We start from the raw sequence: 21694 nt of genomic DNA on the forward strand, positions 1-21694 counted from the left end.
GCAGTGCGACGTGTTCAGTGTACGCCAGGGGAAAGACTGGCAGGCAGAACAGTCAAAATGTTCACAAGAATTCTCACTATTTGGCAGAGTTATAGACAACTGAATTTCCATTTTAATATTGTTTCATGGCTTTTGCTTATGTACGGTGAGATATTGCTTTTATAATCAGAATAATAAACACTAAAATTAAAGCCCATTTCTTTAGCCCCATCTCTCTGAATTTGAAATACAAGTAGGCAAATAGGTAAAAATATAGGACATTTGCAAACTAGAGTCAAATTTAATTAAATAGATATATAAATAGACCTAGAACTTTGGATAGAAAGTATTTTTCTTTTATCTACAGAACATTTACAAAATCATTAATATCTTGACCATGAAGAAAATCTTCCCTGGCTGGCGTAACTCAGTGGATTAAGCGCGGGCTGCAAACCAAAGTGTCGCAGGTTCGATTCCCAGTCAGGGTACATGCCTGGGTTGCAGGCCACGGCCCCCAGCAACCTCACATTGATGTTTCTGTTTCTCTCTCTATCTCCCTCCCTTCCCTTTCTAAAAATAAATAAATAAAATCTATATAAAAAAAATCTTAGTAAATTTTTTAAAATGTTAAATTGTTTTCTAAATATAAGCCAGTAAAACTACAAACTAGCAACAAAAAGGTAGCCATAAATAACACTGCCTATAAGTAAGTTTTTTTCTAAATAACTCCCAATTTAAAGAGGAAATCGATACAGCAATAACTTTTTTGTAACGCGGTAGTTCTTCCTTACCCGCAGAGGATCCGTTCCAGAACCCCCGGGGAGTGCCTGCCACTGCAGGCAGCTCAACCCCGGTGCGTACTACGCGTTCTCCTGTGCGCACACACACCTGGGTGGGGGTGGTTCTAACTTGTGATCGGGCACAGTAAGAGGTTAACAGTAGTAACGAAGGATCAAGTGGATAAACAGTTGCAACTGTGCCGTCATACACAATGTGTGAACGTGTTTTCAAATACCGTGTCGTTCTCTGCTCGCCCTCCTGGAGCCAATGGAGAGGACAGCGTGCCCACGTGGCCCGGGGAAGTGAGGCGGGTGACGCAGGTGAAACTCACCCGCTCACTTTTATGTATCCCCACAGCGTGCATATGTGTCACACAAAAGTTTATTTTGAGTCAATTTGGCATTCACATTAATCTCATCAGATGGAGAGGTGCCTTTCGGATATTCATTTAATCAACCTGTATTGATCATCTCCTGGGCCAGCTGCCCTGGGGTACAGGGATGAGTAGGATGCAGCCCTGAGACCCTTGTGACAAGGGGAAATAGTCACCGATGGTAGAAATAAAATCTTTAAAGTATTTTTTCTCAGGTAGAGGATTGCCATGTACTTGGGCACCAGCCAGGGCCTTGCAAATTTTTAGCTATGGCACCATTGAAAGAAAAATACTCTGCCCCAGCCAGTTGGAACGTCATCCCACAGACCAAAGGGTTGCGGGTTCGACTCCCAGTCAGGGCACATACCCAGCGTGCTGATGTAGCCACTAGTCGGGGTGGGCACAAGAAGGTGAACAATCGATGTTTCTCTCTCCCATCAGTATTTCTCTTTCTCTCTCCCATCCTCTCTCCCTGAAAACCATGAAAAAAATGTCCTCAGGTGAGAATTAAAGAAAAGAAAGAAAGATAATTTCAATCAGGATTATCTTTGAAATTTATCAGTTTCAAGACTCTGAACTTGATCCAGTTTTCTTCGCATGCATACTCAAAAAAAGATTACCATCCATTATAAGGTAAAAATTAGGATAATTGCATTGAGTCACAGTTATGATTACCACTTTTAAAGAGGGACAATAATGCTGAGTTGATTGGCAAAATACTGATGTCAGATGTATCAGTAATTCTGTGATGATATTTGCTTTATTCAGCCTGGTTTTACCAAAATACATTTATCCACTTAAAGAATTCCCTTTCGCTTAGCATTTTTCTTCTTTTTTTGTAGGAATTCATTTTATCAGAAGATTATAACAAGATGACTCCTGTGAAAAGCTATCCAGGTAGGCATGACAGTGGTGCCTTCCCGGCCCGGACTCGGGAAGGGTTCCTGGTGGCTCCCCTGTCACAGGAGGGGCCGTACTTGAAAGCAGGCTTGCTTTTTAAAACGGAGCCAGAAGCTGAGGTTGCGATTACCTCTGTTTTAGAAGATGCTGCCCTGGCTGGCATAGCTCAGTGGATTGAGCACGGGCTGCGAACCAGGCATTGCAGGTTCGATTCCCAGTCAGGGCACATGCCTAGGTTGCAGGCCATGGCCCCCAGCAACCGCACATTGATGTTTAAAAAATCTTTAAAAATTAAAAAAAAAAAGATGCTGAGGCCCGAAGAGGCAAGCTGACTGGCCTGTGGTTTTGCAGCTGGTCCAGTGCAGGGCTTGACCTGGTCGGTGTGGCTGCAGAGCCCGCAGCCTTTGGCCTCCCACCCACGCCACCAGCCGGCTCGCAGCTGTGCGGCAGGCGTGGAGCCCGGGGTCAGCGCCGGGAGTGAGCCGCTTCTCACGGGCTCAGTTCCCTTTGGTTGCGTGCTGTGAAAGGCTCAGTGTGTGTGGCGTGTAGACCGCCTGAGGGAGGGAGTTACGGTTGGAGTGTAGCTTCTCCGCCGACAGAGTACTGCAGGCCATTTCCTTCCCGTGGATCGGGAGTAACACTGGCCACGGGTTTCTCTGTCCAGGCCAACGGTGTCGAGGGATCAGAACACTGGACCTTGTGACACTTGGAGGTCATTTCCTCCCAATCTCGATGCCTCATTTGTCCCTAGTGGCCATCCAGCATCTCCTCGGAAGCCTGCAGAGACATAGCGACCCATGCCGACTTGGGAAAATGCTAAGGGTGGAGTTTTTCAGTTGCGGATTTTGAACCAACATTCATTTCCCTGTAGATTTAGTCTCTCTTTTTTTCACATGCCACCTCTCGGGAATTTTGTGAATAGCTGTGTTTATGGAGCACCAGTCATTGTTGCAACAACTGAGGACTGCACTCATGAGCCAGACGTGTAGTGTCTGCCCGTGAGCACGTCACAGTCACGTGGGGGACACAGACACGCACGGGTGACCGGACACTGAAGTGCCGTGTGCTGAGGGAGCATTTGAGGCCCGGCCCCCCGGCATGTCGTCAGCCTGGCACAATAAACTCCTATAAAGAAGCAAAGAATGATGTCACATGCCAAGTGCTATTGGTCTTTGCTCAGCCAGTTGGAGCTACAGAAACTAAGTATACTCTCTCTTACCCATGACCGCTTTTTCGTGATTCTAACAGAGCCGTGAAAATCCAACCCCTTTCCATTTTTTCCTGGTCTTTTCTGGCCTACGCATTTTATATTTTCCTTTACGTGACCTGAGGTTTTGTTCTTGAACGTGTTTTTTTAACCGTCCTCATTACAACTCTTGGGCTATCGTGTTGTACATGTTGTATCATGTTGGCCATTTAAACAATGGGACTCGTTGTGGAGTGCAGCCTCTGAGGTGGCTCCTGGTGAGCTTTGCCTCACGGTACTCGTGTCCCCGAGCGTGGGCCGGATCGAAAGCACGGCAGGGACTGACCATGGCCTCCCGGATTAGACTACAGAAGACACAGGGGCTTCCGTCCTGCTCGCCCCCTCCTGCTCCCTTGCTCCCTTTCCCGAGGGAAGCCGCTGCCGCGCTGTGGGCTAAGGAGCAGAGCGGGGCCATGTCACAGTCACAAAGGACCCGAAGCCCTTGGTCAGCAGCCTGCGGGGGGCTGAGTCCCGCCGGCACTGAGTGAGAGGCTTGGGGTGGGCTCCTCCCGCTGCCGGGCCTTCAAATGGGACCACGGCCCACACCTCCACTCCGTCCCGCGAGGGACCTTCCGTGAAGCCCAGTGGCACCCACGTCACATAAAGACAGGGACGTGCCCCTGCAGAGAGACACCCCCCAGCCGCTGACCAGGGCCCCTTTTCCAGCCTGCGTCTGCGAGCTCCGGGGAGGGGAGAGGAGAGCGCTGTGTCTCCGGACCGAGCCTCACCAGCCTCCTTACGGGGGCCTCCCTCACGGTGGTTGTCTTCCTCTCGGTTTGCAGCGCACCAGAGCCGGGTGACGATGGTCCTGTTCGTCCTGGAGCTGGAGTGGGTGCTGAGCACGGGGCAGGACAAGCAGTTCGCCTGGCACTGCTCCGAGAGCGGCCGCCGCCTGGGCGGCTACCGCACCCGCGCCGGGGCCTCGGGCCTGCAGTATCCTTTGCTGGAGGAAACCCCTTGGTGGGAACTCAGCTGCTGACTTCTTTCTTTCCTGAAAATTTCGGGTGTGTGCAACTTGAAAGTTGTTTGTTTGTTTTTTTTTTAATTTGCTGACTTGCCCTGCTGGTTAAGATACTCACAGACTTTTTAAATGGACAAACCCCTTGTACAGGAGGAGTGAAGTGAGGTTATTTCACCTAAAGTAACAGACCCTGATGCGTAGAGGTCGTGGTCCGCTATGACCTGACGCCTGATATCTAGACAGAACACAGCCCTGACTCTGAGCCTTAGATGGGACATGGAGATAAAACCATCACTGAAATGCAGTCTTTTATTTTGTACAGAAATCTAGATACAGCCTCGGAGCTGCTTCCACCCGAGAGTCCCGCCGAGACCACGTGACTTTCCCAGGGCTGGACGCTGCTCTCTGCCGGGTGCGCGGACTGTGAGCGGGCAGCCCGTGCAGTGTGGTGCACGGGCAGATCCAGTTTTCAGACCCACTTTCTCATGGGCACCCCCCACTCCCACCTCTCTGTCTCTCTTCTCCTGGCCACTGACCACACCGACAGGTTTTTTCATTTGCTTGGTTTTGTTCGCATGTGTGTGTGTGATAAGGGAAGAAGCAGCAAATCTGCAACAACATAGAATGTTCAGAATAATAGCATTACCCTTATTTCTCTTCATCACAGACCCTGGGTGGTGTAGATGAGAGACCTCCACAGATGAACTAACTCTCTACCATCTCTACCTCTGCCATGCATGCAAGCCACCAAGTGACAGAATGAGTCACACTGAATTCAGCATTTTTTTTCCCATCAGGCCTTTGCGTGGAAAGTAAATATGCCATGAAAATAACCAAAACTGAAGTAGAGGAATCAGGGGAGACAAAGAGACTGACCAGTTGACAAATTGAATTATCAATTTCTGACTAACCTCAAAATCTTCGGTTGCTTTAGCTAAAGACTTGAAGCTTCAAATATTAAATGGCCTCTAATACCAACATCAACAACAACAATAACTCTAATAATGGTGCTGAGAAGGGAAAAAGAGTAACTTAGGTTTGCAGCCCCTGAGCGTGTTTGTGGTGCTTCTATATAATGTTCCTTCGTGCACCACGAAGACAGTGAGGTGAAGCGAACACAAAAAGACACAATTCCCCACTTTCATAGTGTAGAAACCAAGGCCCAGAGGGGCTCCGGCAGTTGCCCGCTTGCTCGAGGTCACAGGACTGCTCCCTGGCAGCACCAGGGTGAGAATTTGGGGGTCGGAGGGCCCGTGGCAGGTTGGTGGGAGGAAACAGAACCATTTCCTCCCCTGCTTCCTTCCTACCGTGTGAACCTGCCAGCGCTCTCTCTGTCTGGCCTCCCCTTTCCGTCCTGTCGCTGGCCCTCCCTGTTTGATCCCGTTTTTCAAGCTCCCACAGCTGGTCTTCATCTGAAGATTCCGTTCACGGGGGAGATGTTTTCGGGATGTCACCTAGGCAGTGAAATGTCTTTCCACCAGATAGCCCCTCCGGTCTAGTCCTGTTCAGGGGAAAGCGTGCTGGAGGGCGATGAAGGTGACCTCGATGTTCATGTTTCCTCCCATCACACTTAACGCCAGTCACTCGGGCTCTGAGGTTGTACTACATAATTTTATTTCAGCCCTCTTCCAGATAGTTTGAGTGGAGTTCATATTTTTTAGAGAACTCTACTATTTACCTGCAGTTATAAAGACTGCTGGGTATCGGAGTGAGTCTGTTTTTTTTTTTTCAAATCTGTATTCTTATAATTAATCAAGATAAATTTAAGGCGATCTTATTTCATATAAATCTGAATATAGTTCTACATACATCTACTTGTTTGTAGAGTATAACTGTTCTCCCTTGTTCTTGAGACTGGAAGGATTTGTTATGCTTTGTTCTCCCTCACTTTTTAAAAGAAAATCTTGCTATGAGAATTTTCAAAACCTGTACCAAGTTGGAAAAAAACATCATGGACACCCACATGCTTCTTAATCACTCCGGTCCGCTGTTGACACTCCCGTCCCTTTCTGCGTTGTCTCTCATTCGCTGGGGCATCTTAAAGCAAATCCCAGAGCTGACGTCATTCCATCCTGACAGACCTCACTGGGCACCTCTGAAAACACAGGGACCTTTGAAAATAACCATGATGCTCCATTATCACTCCTGGAAATTTATGATCACTCGTTGAGATTGTTGGATAACCAAGCCATTTTTAAAATTTTACTTACCGTTTCTAAAGTGGCTTTTTGCAGCGATTTCGCTCGAAATTGGGGCCAGACAAGTCCACGCGTTGGACCAGGTTGTCCTAGTTAGTTCCTCAGTCTCTCCGTCCAGACCAGGGACCCCCCCCACCCCATCCTTTTTAATGCCGTTGTCGAGGTACCGAGTGGGTCCTCCTTCAGACGCGCAATTGACCGCCGCTTCCTGCCGTGGTCGTTTAACTGCGCCTCTGCTGGGAAAGTTCCCTCTACAACCTTGAGTCCGTGCAGATGCAGCTTTTGGCAAGAACACTCGGCGATGGCGCTGTTGTGCGGCATGTGGCTCCGCAGCGGGATGCACCTCGCCTGGGGCTGTGGTCCTTCCGGGGAGGCGGGGCTTCCTCGGGGCGGGGCGGGGCGGGGCGGGGCGGGTGGGGGCGGGGCTCGGGCGGGGCGGGGCTGGCAGCGGCCTCCCGCCCCGGCCTCCCACGGAAGGGTTTCTGCCAGGGCTGATCGGGGCCTGAGCCGGTTCTTTCACCAATCTGCAAAATGGTGGCTTTGTAATCCTATCATTTTGCACGTGTATCAGTTGGAATTCTTCTATAAGGTAGAACTTCACCTCACTTAGGTAGGGCTATCTGATTACCCTGAAATACGATTGACACGGGACAAGCAGCATACATTCTAAACGATTTCTCCAATCGCTCGTTTTCAGATAGAGGTTTAGTGCCCTGGTTACCTCCAGGAGGGATCTTTTACAAACTCTTATGGTTGGTTTGTTTTTTTAAAAAATATATTCAGTGTATCTCAGTAAATTGCTTTTTTTAAATACTCACATTGTTCCATCTCTGGCCAGTGGGAGCCCCTCATCTTGGCTCCTTTGTCCTTTTTTTTTTTCCTTGCTAAATAAAACCAAACATTGATGTGCATCAAAGAAGTCCAACACTGGATCATCCACGTAGGAAGGACAAAGCATTATACACATATGTGTGTACACACACACACATACACACAGCAAGGGCTGGCAGGGCCGTAACAGGAGGCCACAGCATCTCCCCACAAGGACAGGTCTGCCAGGTCATTGTCACTGAAGACGGTGGCTCTGCTCCTGCCTCCCAGTTACACCCACAAGGCCGAGGGGCCTGCCTCTCTCACTGGGTGGCACGTGAGGAAAGGGGAGGAGAGGGGGTGGAGAAGGTAGAAAGCTGAAAACGAAACAGTGTGGCCACGTCACCCATTAGCTCTTAAAGCCTTGTTAGCGTGAAAGCTCTCTAGACAATGAGTTTTCTTTTGTAACGGCAATTAAATTATACCCAGTAGCTAAGGCGATTCAAAAGGGTGAAGTCAAAGAGAATGGAAGGAGGTTTTGCCTCCCCCCTCCGCCCAGCTCTAGAGCCTGTCTGGAGAGGAAAGGGGAGAGGAACAAGGGAAGGGGCGGGGGGCGGGGGGGGGGGACGGGCAAGGCTGCTCGAGTTCTAAACTAAACTGGGACGGGAGTTCTAAGTGCCTTGGAATGAGGCTTAGGTCAGTGAGATGTGACTCATCCCTGCGTGTTTTGGGTACAGCCCCGCAGCTTGTAAGGCAGCCTCCTTGCCTTTCGGCAAGTTCCTCTTCTCCCTTCCCGTCCCGGCCCTGCAAGGCGCTGCTGCCGCCTCTAGCATTTAGAGATGGCTAGAAGATACATGCGTGTCTGGCTTTGGAAAAGAAACTTAATTACATATAATACTTCTGATTCAAATGCAACATTGTAAGATTTTTACTTTATTTTTGTACTTGGTTCTTTTACCTTGGGCTGAAAAATCTTGGTTCCTAACGCGTTAACGTAATTCCTTATCCGCTGTGTCCTGTGGTTTATTTGCGTTGCTTTATAATGCCAGTAAAATTGTAGTAACAAGACTGCTGAGTGAGATTTTAGGTTTCTCTGCGGTTCTCTGTTCCTCGGGCTGTGTTCCACAAAGGACACACGGTCAAAATGCATTTCAGAGTCACTGGAAATAGTTCTGTTAACTGGTTGTATCACCAGTTTGATATTCAGGTTCCTTCATTTTACATGACTGTCAGTCTGGGGAATGTTTTTGTTTTAATTTTATGAATATTTCTAATGTGTAAAATAATTACAAGGTTCCCGAATGGAAACCATATGTGATGGGAGAGAAGTCTCGCTCCCATTTCCGCCCCCCCCCACTCGTCCCGCCCTCCTGCACAGGCAGCCCGTTGCAGTCAGAGCCGGACCCGCCCTTCTGGGCCTTCCTTTCTGAACGTGAGCACACACTCGTACGTATCTCGGTTCTTCCCCACTTAGTAACGTATCCTGAACGTTACTGCGTGTCCATCTGCTTGTGGCCTGGAGGTCTTTTTCTCCCCCCGCATAGTACTTCATTGCACGGATGTGCCATAGTGGATGGAGTAAGTCCCTGTCTGATGGACTTTCGCCTTGCTTTCAAACTTTAGCTGTTGCAGGGTTCACATGGAGTGAAGAGCCCCCGTCACGTGCCATTTTGTACGTTGGCCCGTCAATCTCGCGGACAGCTCTCCAGACGCAGGATTGCTAGGCATTCTCAACCTGGAGGTCTCACTGGAGACTCAGCACCTTGGGTTTCTGCTGGAGACTGGTCGCATGGGCGGTCTCCGAGTGGCACATGCCAAACGTTCAGACCCCCCAGGCAGGCGTCTGTCATGAGCCATGTTGTTTGTGCAGTTACGGCACAGGGAGCCACTCTCGCCTGTTCATGGTGGCGACTCCCGGGGCCCACGTTCCCCGACGCCACGCCAGGCTGTGGGGCAGCCTTTCGGAGGAGAGCAGCCAGGCCTGCCGGGGGAATGCTGTTTCTGCATGGCACCATGTTCATCTCTTGAACTATTCGTTCCTATATTTTGTCTGTTTCTCCAGAGACTTTTTCTTGGTTGCTCTTTTTATACGTTAGGGATTTGCGCTTTTTGTGACTTGTGTTGCAAATATTTTTTCCAATTGGTCTTTTAGCTTTGCTTATGTATGTGTTGGCTGTTTGTGTTTTTGAATAGCAATAGCTGCTCCCACCTCAAGGTTATAAAGGAACTCTTCCATCCAGAGCTTACATTTTTAACTTTTTACATTTAGATCTCTAGTTCAGTCAGAATGTGTCCTGGTATATAATGTGAAATACAAATCCTATTTAATTTTTCCAAATGACTATCCAGATTGTACTAGTATCTTTTTTTTACTCCATCTTTTTCTTATCATTTGAAGAGCCACCTTTATTAGACATGAAGCAAATTTCTATATGTTTTGGGGTCTATTTCTAGATTTCCTGTTCTGTCGCATTGGTCCATTTGCACACCATCACCCCATTTTTAATTAGAGACACTTTATAACATGTTTTAATATCTGATAGGGCTAGCTTTCACCATCCATGTTCCTGTTATTTTCAGAATATTTCTGGCTCTTCTTGCTTATCAATTTTTCTATATAAACTTGAGAATTAACATATCTAGATCTAGGAAAAAGTGCTGATATTTTTATAGGGATCATATTAAATTTACAAATTCACGTTGTGAGAATGGACACACCTTTATCCCGTTCGGCCTTACTGTCCGATAAGAAACACCGTGCCTTCCTTTTTCATTTTTTATGTCTCCTTTTGCATCTTCCAGCGCGATGTCCGAGCCGCCCCCCTTTATTGTTTCCGCAAAGCCCCCCACTCAGTCCCGAGAGACAGTCCTTAACGCCTACATGACAGATTCGATGTGGAGACCCGGCACGTGTTCCTTGGGGACCACTCGGGCCAAGTCACCATCCTCAAGCTGGAGCCGGACACCTGCAGCCTGGTCACAGCCTTCAGAGGACACACAGGTGGGGCCGACCGCAGGACCTGCCCGTGCTCCCTGCCCTCCCGGGGAGCGGGCACCCCGAGCTGCGTGGTCTGCGGTTGGGGTACCACGTGGGGAAGGTGACGGGGCGCAGCCTGGGCTGGCGCAGAGGCCCGCCTGGCGCACGTGACTGGTTTCCGTGCGGCGCAGTGCGGCCTAATGTCAGAGGTTTTCGACATCAGCCCAAACACAAAAATCGGAATCCACCTGTTTGGAAAGTGTGGCGGTTTGGGTCTTGGTCACGCGGCCCTGGAGAAAGCCAGCGTTGGCACATGTCAGTGAGACCTGGTGTGAGACCGTGTGGCCACTGGGCAAACCCCCGCCAGCCAAAGGGACAGCTGCCTCAGTCTGTCCTTGCCCTCCTTGGATCGAGGAGAGGGAGGCAAGACAGACCCCCACTTCCAAGACAGATGAAATGAGAAACATGTTCATCGCGGGTAGCCGGGTCGCACCACAAGGTAGAAGTTCCTCGTCTGCTGCCCTTCCTTTGGGGCTCTTTCCAGTTCACAGCCCAAGGCCCCTTTGTGCTCCTGGTCTGCTCAGGGTCGTTGGAACAAGGTGCAGTGGGAGAAAACACCCATGTTTGGGCTTTGAAGGCCTGGAACAGATGACGAGGATTGATTTTTCACCAGTATTTTTAATATGGGATGTTAGCCCTGCACACTGAGTCCCCGCCCGTCTCCGTGGTTTCTCAGTGGGCGTCTGCAGATGACACCCCCGCTGAGCACAGAACAAGGCTGATATTGAGTTTAGACATCATGCAAGAGCAAGAGTAGGTGAGTGGGGGTATAAATGGGATGATAGTACTTAGGTCACAAAGGATTTCCGAAAGGAAGGCGAGAATGTTAAATCCAGGCAAAAAGGTGTTGAGAAGCTCATCTGAGTCGTCTCCGCCTTTGGGAGCAGGAATGCACAGGGACAACCCCTGTGGCCGGGACTCAGTTCTCTGGTTGGGTTTTTCTTTTTTCCCCAGAACACCCTGGCCAGCCTGGCCTGGTCCCACCCAGAACTCTTCCCACCCCCTCAAGAATCTTACCCTGTTTCCCCGCTGACTTCGGCCTCCTGAGCTTTCACTCCCCTAAACCCTTATTCCAACTCCAGTTGCTCTCCTCCTTGTTGAGAAGCCGGGGCCTTGACCCCTCACTCCCCCGTGCCTCCTGCCACCTTGCCTCCCTTCCTTCCCAGGTGTGCGCGCCGTCAGCCGCGTGCTCCCCGGCACGCTCAGCTGGGGGCCCTTTGTTCTTCCTTCCTGGGAGTGTTGTCCTGGGTCTGCCCACTGGCCGGCCCCCTCCTCGCGCTGGCAGCCCCTGGGGCAGGACCCCGCCGCAGGTGACACCGCGAGGGAGCCCGTCCTTACCGGTGCAAGCGCGTCACTCTCAGCCCGAGTCAGGGCCTGCCTCCGACTCCCCCCGCCTGATTCCTCGGCCGCATCACTCCGCTTCAAGTGCTCTCCCCGAGGCGGCCTGCGGGGTGCCGAATCCCACGGCGCGTTCAGACCGTATCCTACCTGGGCCTCACCGCGCATCTCCCACAGTGCCCGTGGCGTCCTGCGGGTCCCCGTGCTCCTTGGTTGGTCCCTGGGCACACGCTGTCTTGCAGGTCCCTCTGGGCCTGCCGCTGCCCTTTCTCCTCTCCTCTGCGGTCCCCAGGGGTTCCGCCCCTTCCTCTCTCTGCACTCCGTGCTGTCTCTGGTTGACCTGAGCCACTACCCTCAGTCACAGAAAGAGAAGGCACAGCCATTGTCCTCAAATTCCCCACGGCCCAGTGCGAGAGGCCGAAGCTAAGCCCGCTGTGCCAGCGCGGGGCGGCAGGGGCGCCTCGCTCGGATGGCGGTGGTGGGGGGGTGGGGAGGGGGGCTGGTGCAGGACCGCCTCCCCCGGAGCGGGGCTGCGGCTGGAGTGAAGGTCTTCGCGGGAGGAGTGCGGGTGGAATTTACGAAAAAGCGAGAAGAGCGGTGCAGGCAGAGAAAACCAGTGCGGCCCGAGGCGTGGAGATGCGCCAGAGGGCGGCGCTCTCGGGAACACGTGGGAGCGCTCTCCGCCGGACCTCGGAGGTGGAGGTGGGGCAGCCGGGAGGGACGCGAGGGTCCTTCCGGCCACGAGGGCCCTGTCCTGGTGCCAGTGAGAAGCCGCCAGGGCGTCGTCTTCAAGCACAGGGGCTGCTTGCTCTGGCAGTGGGTGGCGAGTGTCCTCGGAAAGCTGGGACCTGGACGTGTGGCCGTGGTCACGGGAGCGCGAGAGGTGGGTGGACGCAGGGTCAGAGTTGAGGCGGTGAGCCCCGCAGGCGTGAGGGACGGGCCCGTCCCAGATCGGGGATCAGTGGGCCAGACGCGGAGCCCGAGCTTTGGCGCTCACCCCGCGGGGGGCTCATGGGGGTGCGCGGAGGTCGCACCGCTGCCTGCAGGGCGGCGCGGGGCAGGGGGAGGGGGAGTAGCTGCTGCCGCCCACGGTGCGTGGTGAGCCGGGTGTGGCCCACGGGTGCCCTGCCTTGTGAGGTAGTTCCAATATAACGTGTTATCTTGACATTGTATCTTGTCTTTCTCATAACGTTTAAAGCGTTGTCTTAGGATTTCATCATGACGTTGTGTTTGAGAGAGACAGGACCTGGCCCAGGAAGGCCACTAGCTGACACGAAGGCCCGTGCAGCAGGTTCCGGTTTAACTCGCCCTTACTCCTGGACGGCGGTGTCTGCCCGTTGCCAGTCCGGCCGCAGCACCACTAACTCATTCACAGCTGGTCAAGGGCATCTAAGACATTCCGTGGGGACGCAAACACTGGAAAGCTCTTCCGACGATGTAGTGGGCTCCTTCTGGACCCCGAGAGGCCACTTGTTCCCAGGACTCCGCCTGTCCCCGGGGTTCGCTGGCAGAAGTGGCATTCACTGGGTCTCTGCCCTCTCTTTTCCCAGACCAGGGAGACCTGAGCTGTGTGTTCTCCGGTCAGGGAGGAGAGCCGTGGGCCATTGGCTGTCAGGTGTCCTTGGTCGGGGCGATGAGGTCCTGCCGTGCCCCCCCGCTGGCTGTCCAGCTGTTCACACCGTTTGGCCATGTTTAATCCTCTTGTCTCGGTTTCCCCGTTCCACCTGCCCTGGAGTTTTCCCAGCCGTTACTGCCCTGCCCCCCCGAAATGCAAACCTACTAACTAGGGTGCTGTTTTTGTGTTCAGATCTTTCTGTGTGTGGCTTGTCAACATTTTCCCAAGTTACTGTTCTCACTTCTCCCCCGCCCTGCTTTAGAGTGTGGTGGTTGCACCGTTCATTTGTAATAATGGCCAGGTTCACTTGTTTCTGCTTACATTCCTGTGTGGGGCCGCCACACACACACACACACACACACACTCATCGCTTTAATTATTACTTGTTTATGAGAATGTGCAACAAACTCAGAACCAGACAAAAGCACGCTGCGAAGAGTGTCGCTCTCCCTCCTCCCTTCTCCCCAGCCTTTGCACACGCCTGCTGTGGATGAATCTCTTCAATGTCTCATTTACCCCCAGTTTCTTAGATGAAAGGTAGCATAACGTAGGTGATTCTTTGGCACTTTATCTTTTCTCACTTCACAGTCCGTCCTGGAAGTCACGTTCTCTCCACCCGAGAGATCCTCATTCTTCTTCATACCTGCGGAGTACTCTGTGTGCATGCGTCGTGGTTCACTCACCCGCCGCCTGGCAGGGGCGCTGAGGCTGTTTCCAATGTCTCGCTGTTCCACACAACGCTGCGATGGATAGCCTTGTGCCCGTGTGTTTTTTCGTGTTACTTGGTGGCGGTGGGGGCAGTAGAGCCTTCAAGACACATTCCTGGACGTGAGGTTGCTGGATGGCAAGCTGAGTAAACATGCAGTTTTGTGAGCTGCGACCTGCCCGGCTGGGCTGGTTTCCACGCGCCTGGCCGGTGTGTGAGAGAGTTGCTCTGCATGATAGTGGCTCGCACCAAGACAGCAGTAGAGGTGGTGAGAAGTGCTTGGAGTCGAGACGCCTTTTGGAGGAAGAACCAGTTCAGAGTTTGTGAGGGATTGCTTTGGAGGCTAAATTCTGTTTAAAGTCTAGGCATCGATATTCACGGTCTAAACTAGTAACTTCTTTTCATGCGTCTGACATTTATGAAGCTCTTGGTGACCCCCACCTTCCTCTTGGGCCAGCCTTATTCTAACGGTCCACCAAGTACTGTAACAGTGAAGCTAGCTGCCCTAACAAGTACTTGTCTACATTTCCGGGCCGTGACGCAGCGGCAGTGGGTTTTTCGCTCACGTATCAATCCCGTGCGGAGGCTGCTCATCTACCTCCCGTGGGACCCAGGCTCCCCCTGCAGCGCAGCTTGTGCAGGCCGTGGGGTCTCGGTGGCCACAAGGAGGAGGTGGAGAAGGGACATCTTGACTGCCTGGGCCCGGAACACATGCAAATTGTTAGTGCTTCTGCGTACTTTCTGGGCTCCCTCCTGGGTTCTGTTGCTGAGCACTGGCCACGCGCCCCCTAGACCAAGAGGGTGGGGCGCGTGGTCCTGGCAGGACAGCAGCGTCCGGGCCGTGCTCCGCGGAAGGGGCCGAGCAGTCTGGTGGACAGTTGGGGGCCTCTGCCTCGGGGGTCTAACAGGAGAAGCCACCCAGGTACTGTGTGGGAATGAACACGCGTTTGGCAGAACAGAATGCATATCCCCAGCTAGGACACGGCCAGATACCGAGGGGTGGTTTTCTGTTTTGTTTTGTTTTGTTTGACTATAACCATGGAGTTTAATAGCAGGGAAAGAAGGAGAGGAGTTCTGCAGAAGGAGGAAACATTTAGCATTGAAAGGCTAGCTAAGTAAGTGTCACAGAGGAATTCCAAATAAGATTTATGGATGAAAAAAAAAGATTTTTGTGTTTTCATTCATCTGCCTGTTCATTCATTTAGCAGACAATACCAGGGCCTGTCTGCTGCTGGCTCTGCGCTTGGTTGGTGCTGTGGGGTGTCTGTGAGTGTGTGTGTGAGTGTGTGTGAGTGTGTGAGGTGGGTGGAGGGGCAGGAAGTGGGGAGGGAAGGAGACAATTACATGGACAGAAACATGCACTGAATACAAGCGGCATGTTGTGCAGGTGTAGGAAGACACTGTTAAGCATAATTCAGAATAGTGGAGGGTTTTCTTCCTTTTGATCTTGAAAAAAAACTCTCACAATTATATAAGAGAAACTTTCTTAAAAGCTTTTAAAGTGAAACACTTTATTAGAACAGATTTATACTGTAAAGAAGAAAAACATCAGATTCCAACGAAGAAGAAGCTATTTTATGTTCTTTTCAGAGCATACTGTTTTTATTTAAAAAAAATTCAGATTTTAGTATTTTTCAATAAATGTTTTAAAAGAAAAAGTACTTTTCACATTCTTAAGCGTTTGTAGGCATCTCAGGGCACTGCCGGAGACAACCATCCGCATCTTATTTTGTAGCCACACCCACAGCGCGATGCTAATAGCCTGGTCCATTGGTCCATGCTGTGCCGCTTACGGAGCGGCACCGTGTGAGACCCACTCCAACTCCCACGCAGCGGGTGCTGCAGGGGCCGGCTCGGCGGTGCCGTCAGCAGCGGGGGTCGCCATCCCGGCCGCAACCCCTGTTACAGCTGCAGAAGCTGACCTGTCAGGATGGAAATGATTTGCCCTGAATCTATAAAGTTAAATTTCCAAAGAGAGGAAAGAAATGTCAAATTCTGAAGTTTTTGTCTAATTATAGCTGATGTTCAAGATTACAAAATCTAACCGAGCTTTTTAAAACCCTGTAAACTTCTTACCTAGTGTTGTCTGGGCAGAAGGTAGACAGCAGTTAAAAAAAATATGGCTAATATTTCCAGGCAGTGCCGTGTTTTCCGTTCGGCCGAGAACTATGTCTATTGTTTAAAGGTCAGTCAGTTGCCTTTTTCATTTCTCTTTGGCCTTTATAGTAACTGATTTTGTGGCACATTTACATTTTGGGAAAAAGTGCTTTAGACTGTGGGACTCTCATTCTCAGAGCCAGTCTTTTTCCCTTTGGGGGCACATTGTTTGTCCCTCCCAGAGAAACGTTACCGTGTGCCAGAAACCGCACCAGACCCCGCCCGCTCGCACCCCCGTTGCCCCGGTGAACGGCGCTGTCCCTCCGTGACTAACGTGCCGCTTGTCTGGCCTCTCAGGTGGGGTGACCGCGCTGTGCTGGGACCCTGTCCAGCGGGTGCTGTTCTCGGGCAGCTCCGACCACTCCGTGATCATGTGGGACATCGGCGGGAGAAAGGGGACGGCCATCGAGCTCCAAGGACACAAGTAAGACTGCGGGTGCTTCGTGAAGAACGCTTGGGAAAAGGCTCCCGGCTGAAAGCAGGGACAAAGGAGTGTGGGCCGCTCTCCAGGGCACGAGCTCAGCGTGGGAAGGGACGGGGCCCGGGAGCCAAGAATGGCCACTGTGATTTATGGCCGCCTGTCGGTTTGTGTACTCACACCCCACCTTATCCTGCAGGGGGCCTGAGCGTCCTTGCCGAAACTGTGAGATACAACAGTGACAGCAAATAAATAAAAGGCGAAACTTGGAACCAGGGGGGTTACTATAAGAGTGCAAAATTTGAGAGTGCAAGAGAAAGAGCTAGAAGTGCAAGCCCTGAAGGGTTACAGAATTTCTGTAGTCGGGGTCACACGTGGCTTCAAGACTCGGGCAGCTGAAGGAGAAACGCAGAGAGAATATTCTCCCCTGCCCTGCACATCTGGTCCTTCCGCACATGCTCATCGGGTGCGCCCCCCCACATTCCGATCAGGTTCTTTGCCCTACACAGGCAGAGCTCAGGCAGCCGAAAGCAAAAGCAGAGGAGGCTGGTCGTTTCCTTGGAGCAGCCGTCTGTCCGACTGGGCCGTGCCCATGCCCAGAGAGCACCTTCGGAATCTGTTTAGAATGGATTCCTGGGCCCTGTCTTTGGAGACTTGGGTCGTTGCCGCCCCGCCCCCTGCCCCCCCGGAGCTGGGGCAGCCGTGGGGTAGCAGGCCTCCCAGGCAGCTCCCTGCTGGAGAACTCAGACCACACGGGGGGTTTGTCCTGCTCCACGCTGCCCACAGTCCCCCGGGGGCAAAGTCGGGTCAAACTGCAGAGAAGGATTCCGGATCTGCTGCTGCGGAGCTCTGAGTGGTTTCTGCTTGCGAGGTGTTCACCCGGCGGTGCAAGCGGCCGGTCGCCACCGCGGGCGTCAGCAGTGCCCCCGGGATCTGGCCGGGTGGCGCCCCGCCAGCTCTGACTGGAGCTGGGCCTGGAAACGCCCGTCTTGAGAGTCTCCCAGGTAGTCAAAGCCACGGTTTGGGATTACTGAACTAACTCCGTTTCGGAGGGCCCGTGCCCAGGGAATTATTTTAGTGTTAGAGTTTTTCGTTTTAGAGATGGGGCTATTAAGCCCTCCTTTTCCACATGGGAGAACAGCTGGCCTGTGGGGCCACGTGGACCTTGTCGTCGGCTCCTCAAAGGCGTCCCTTCCTGGTATGTCTCTCCGTGGCCGGGCGACATGCATGGAGACCATGTAGAAGGAGCTGGCACCGCCCACGTCGAGTGCAGAAGAGAAACGGAGCGCAGTCCTGTTTAGTGCACTTGGTCATCATCGCGCAGCCTGCTGGGGCACTCCTGTCACCCGGGGCTCGCTCAGAGAAACGGAACGCGGGTTTTGAACGCTGGACTTGCTCGGAGGAGCTTACAAGTAGTTTTGTTTCACACAGTGGTAGACAAGGGCCGCAGGCCGTGTAGCGGGACCGTCCCCGGGGGGTAGGCTGCACGGCACTCCACACCAGCGTCACCGGGTGCCAAGTGTCTCGTGGAAAATGTTGTTTGGGACGAGGAAAAGCTGTAAAGTAGAGAGGTACAGTCCCTCGGTCCCAGAGAAACGCCCCCTAAACCAGGAGGCCTCCAGGGGCTAAGAAACGCAGAGTTGGTCGTTGAGAAAATGGAACAGACTGGACTCGGAGTTGACCCTGAGGAGGTCACACCCTTAGGCCTTAGAGGGCCGGAGCCCCAGTAAGCGCTGGCTTTCCCCGGGAGTCATGGCAGGAGGCTCTTGCCTGGTGCTCCATGGGACTCAGGCTCGCAGGTCTTCGCCCGAGAGGGTGGCCCTGGCATCACAGAGCTGGAGGAGTAAACGCCTTCAGCGTCCGTCCGTCCGTCCGTCGGTGTCGCCCTGTTGGAGTGGGTCGGACGCCCCTGCGCCTCCTTCCCAAGCCGTCTTTGTGAACCCCACCCTCCTGCTCCCCCAGCAGCTCCGGGGGCTTCCCCACCCCCGCCTCAGGCACCCGAGGCAGACAAATGAGGACGAAATAATAACAAGTGGTCCACACCACACCCCCAACCCCAGCTGTGTCCAGAGATGTTTTCTGTCTCGTTTCTCCTTTAGAGGCCAAAGAGCTTCTGTCGGGCTGGAGGCAGCCCTGCTGGTGCCCCGCGGTGACCCCTTTTCCCGCCTTCCCCGGCGAGACTAACGGTAGTCAGAGCTCCGAATGGGGGGCCAGGTCGGCGAGCTGGGGAACTGGGGGGCTGGTTGGGGGGAGCAGGCAGGACTAGAGCTCCCTGTGGCTTCTGTCCCGGTTCTGCGGCTGCACGCTCTCCTCCCGTGTAAGCAGCTCCGCGTTCTGGCAGCCGGTGTGGTTTCATGGGCGAGCATCCCGTGGAAGCGAAGAGAGCTTTTTTAGCGCCAGAGTGATTGATGATAGCAAAACGGTATCCAGGTCCAGGGGGAGAAAGAGCTAAGGAAGTTCTGCTTCGATCCAGGTTGTCTGCACTGGAAGCACGGTGGTAGTTTCGGTCCCTGCGGCACAGGGAACGTGCTCATCGCTGCTAGCTCTGTGAAGGGAGAGGCAGGGGGAAGGCTTCCAGTTTCACAGACCACTTATGTTTTCCGAGTGTCAGTTACCAGTGGGATATTATCGAAGCGTAAATCAGGACATTTACTGCCCCGTGCCCACCTTGTCAAATCCAGTCATCGTGCGTGGGCTTTTAGACCCTTTTTCAGTCTTAGGTAGTATCAAACATTGCATGACCGGCTTTATGACTCTAATTTTTCTTGTAAGTGTTTTCCTAGGCTGCTGAGACTGTTTGGCAATTTAATGCATTGGTCCCTCCTTGGGAACTGCAGGTTGGCTGCGGCCCGGTCGTGGCCATGACCCCTGGCACACTTAGCCTGTGTGTCTGCTCACTGTTGTCACGGTCCCAGCTCCAGGTTCCTCTCTTCCTGTTCTCGCCGCGTGTGTGACTTGGGTCACGGGCCTCCTCAAAGCCTTTTGGGAAATAAATAGGCTGTTCATAAACACGTATACATAGAATGTGTGCTTTTTCCTCCTGTGTCAGGTAAATTGTATGTGAAGTTCTAAAAGGAAGTAAAATTCTTTCTTTCATTTTACTGAAGGTCCCCTTTCCCCCTCTGCCCACCTCCATCACACCCCGCTGCCCACCGCACCGCCCCCCACCTGGCCATCGCCGAGTGAAGTTCTCGCGAGCAGCTGCTTCTGGGTTTGGGGGGACAGGCAGGACCCGTGGGTGCAGATGCTGTCCTGGCAAACCCTAGGTGTAGGAAGGCTCCTCACTGTAGCACTGGGGAGTTAGTAGGATGGAGGGGGAGAAAGGTCCTTCCTGGTTTTAACTACTTGGCCAAACACGTGATAGATAAAAGCATTAGGAACTCGAGTTCTCCTAGAGGGCGGAATCTCACCAAAAAGAGGGGACGGAGAGTGGGCACGGACCCAGCCGCTGCCAACGGCTGTGGAGGCTTCCGTGCGGCAGCTCTGCTGTCTGATCCCGGCTCTCACCCCTCTGCAGGGAGGGTGACGCCGGGGAGAGAACCCTCTGAGGCCGTCAAGACACACGGGCGATACAGTGCATGTCAAACAGTCACAAGAGCGAGGGCTAACGAGTGGCAGTCAAAGTGATTCTTGTTAATAAACATTGTGACTCTTCACAAAGTAAGCTTTTGCTTTTTTGTGAAGACCTGTTTCATCATTTTTGTTACATTTATTGGGGCGACGTTGGTAAAGAGGACCATACAGGTCTCACGTGCACATTTCTGTGATGGGAGATCTGTGTGTCTCATGTGTACATTTCTTTGATATGAGGTCTGTGAGAACTGTGAGCTCACCACCCAAAGTGAATCCATCTTCTGTCACCACATGGTAGGCCCCCTGCACCCCCCCACCCCACCCTACCCCACCCCCTTTCCTCCGGGAACCACCGCACTGCGGTCCGTGTCCTCACGTTTCGGTTTATGTCCCACAGATGAGGGAAATCACATGGTGCTGCACTTTTTCTGACTGTTTCACTTAGCATAATAGTCTTAGCATAAGGTCCATCCACGCCGACAAAACGGCAGTATTTCGTCTTCCCTTATGGCTGAGTGGTGTTCCGTTGTACACGTTTGGATGTGGTTACAGTTTCTCTCTGATTGTAGCATTTCCATGGAGACCCTGCCACACACACCTACTCCCTCTGTATTTTTTTTTTTCTTTTGGACCTGGCGTAGTCTCAACCACCCACTTTAATTATAATAATTAACCAAAGAACGAACCTGTTTTTCATAGGGGAAATCGGGAGGAGGCAGGGTGCGGAGAATCAAGAACTGTCCGTCGTGCACGGGCACGCGGGCGCACTAGCAGAGCTCACGGACACACGGGAATTTCTGCCGTGGCCCATCCACCATTCTTCCACCCCCGTAAAGGGCAACACCGCGCCCGTTCATTGACATGACTCACTGCTAGCCTGTCCATAGACTATAAAAATGAGAAGCAAATATACATGCACTTAATATGCTTCCTAGTCAAAGTGTGGGTATTCTAAGTTACTTAGAAATTATCTAGGCAGGCGCCTAGATAATGATTAACCTATTGGTTACCTCAGTTTATTAGTCTGTGTTAAGTTACCTGAAGATCTTGGGAATTACCTATGAGTTGATATGCTATAAAACATACTTACTATTTATATAAAAGTTTATCAGGAAAATTATGCAACTTAATTGAACACAAATTTATATTTTTTATAACCTTAAACATACAGGCATAGCGCTCACTTCTTTGGCCTGTTACCCTATAAAAATGTCAGAGAAATGAACTGGTCAACCAGAGGAAGACACAGCTGTCTTTTACAACTCATCCATACCAGTCTCAGCTGCCAAAGCATTACCTTAACTCTGTGAACGTGGAGTCTTAAAATTTTATTAAGTTAGCATTTTCTAGAAAATAATTTTTATGTTTAAGTCTAGTAGCCTAGTAGTAAGTCTGGTAGTAAATTTTTATTTCAAGTTCCTTATTTTCTGTGAAAGCACTTGTGCATCTTCATGAGCCGAACAGAACAAGCTTATCATTTACGACGAGCTGTCATCTAATTCGTCGGCACCCTCCGGGGAGAGGAAAGCATCCCCGCACCACAGACTGTGAAGGCCAAGGCCAAGCAGAATCGTCACAGACACAGAGAGCTGGACGGCTGCCG

The 21694-nt window shown here is 52.0% G+C and overlaps 1 protein-coding gene across 1 annotated transcript in view; it reads left to right on the plus strand.

Moving 5' to 3' along the window:
* The window catches only part of WDFY2 (WD repeat and FYVE domain containing 2), a 119415-nt gene that overhangs the window by 88353 nt on the left and 9368 nt on the right, over positions 1 to 21694 (plus strand). The window contains exons 4-7 of the mRNA XM_045839290.1: positions 1975 to 2029; positions 4061 to 4211; positions 10136 to 10248; positions 16398 to 16524. Of these exons, the coding sequence (XP_045695246.1) occupies positions 1975 to 2029; positions 4061 to 4211; positions 10136 to 10248; positions 16398 to 16524 (446 nt within the window). The remainder of the gene's footprint in view (positions 1 to 1974; positions 2030 to 4060; positions 4212 to 10135; positions 10249 to 16397; positions 16525 to 21694) is intronic.

The sequence above is a fragment of the Phyllostomus hastatus genome, unplaced genomic scaffold (assembly GCF_019186645.2).
Source record: "Phyllostomus hastatus isolate PE091 unplaced genomic scaffold, TTU_PhHast_1.1 phas_contig_29, whole genome shotgun sequence".
Taxonomy (NCBI): Eukaryota; Metazoa; Chordata; class Mammalia; order Chiroptera; family Phyllostomidae; genus Phyllostomus; species Phyllostomus hastatus.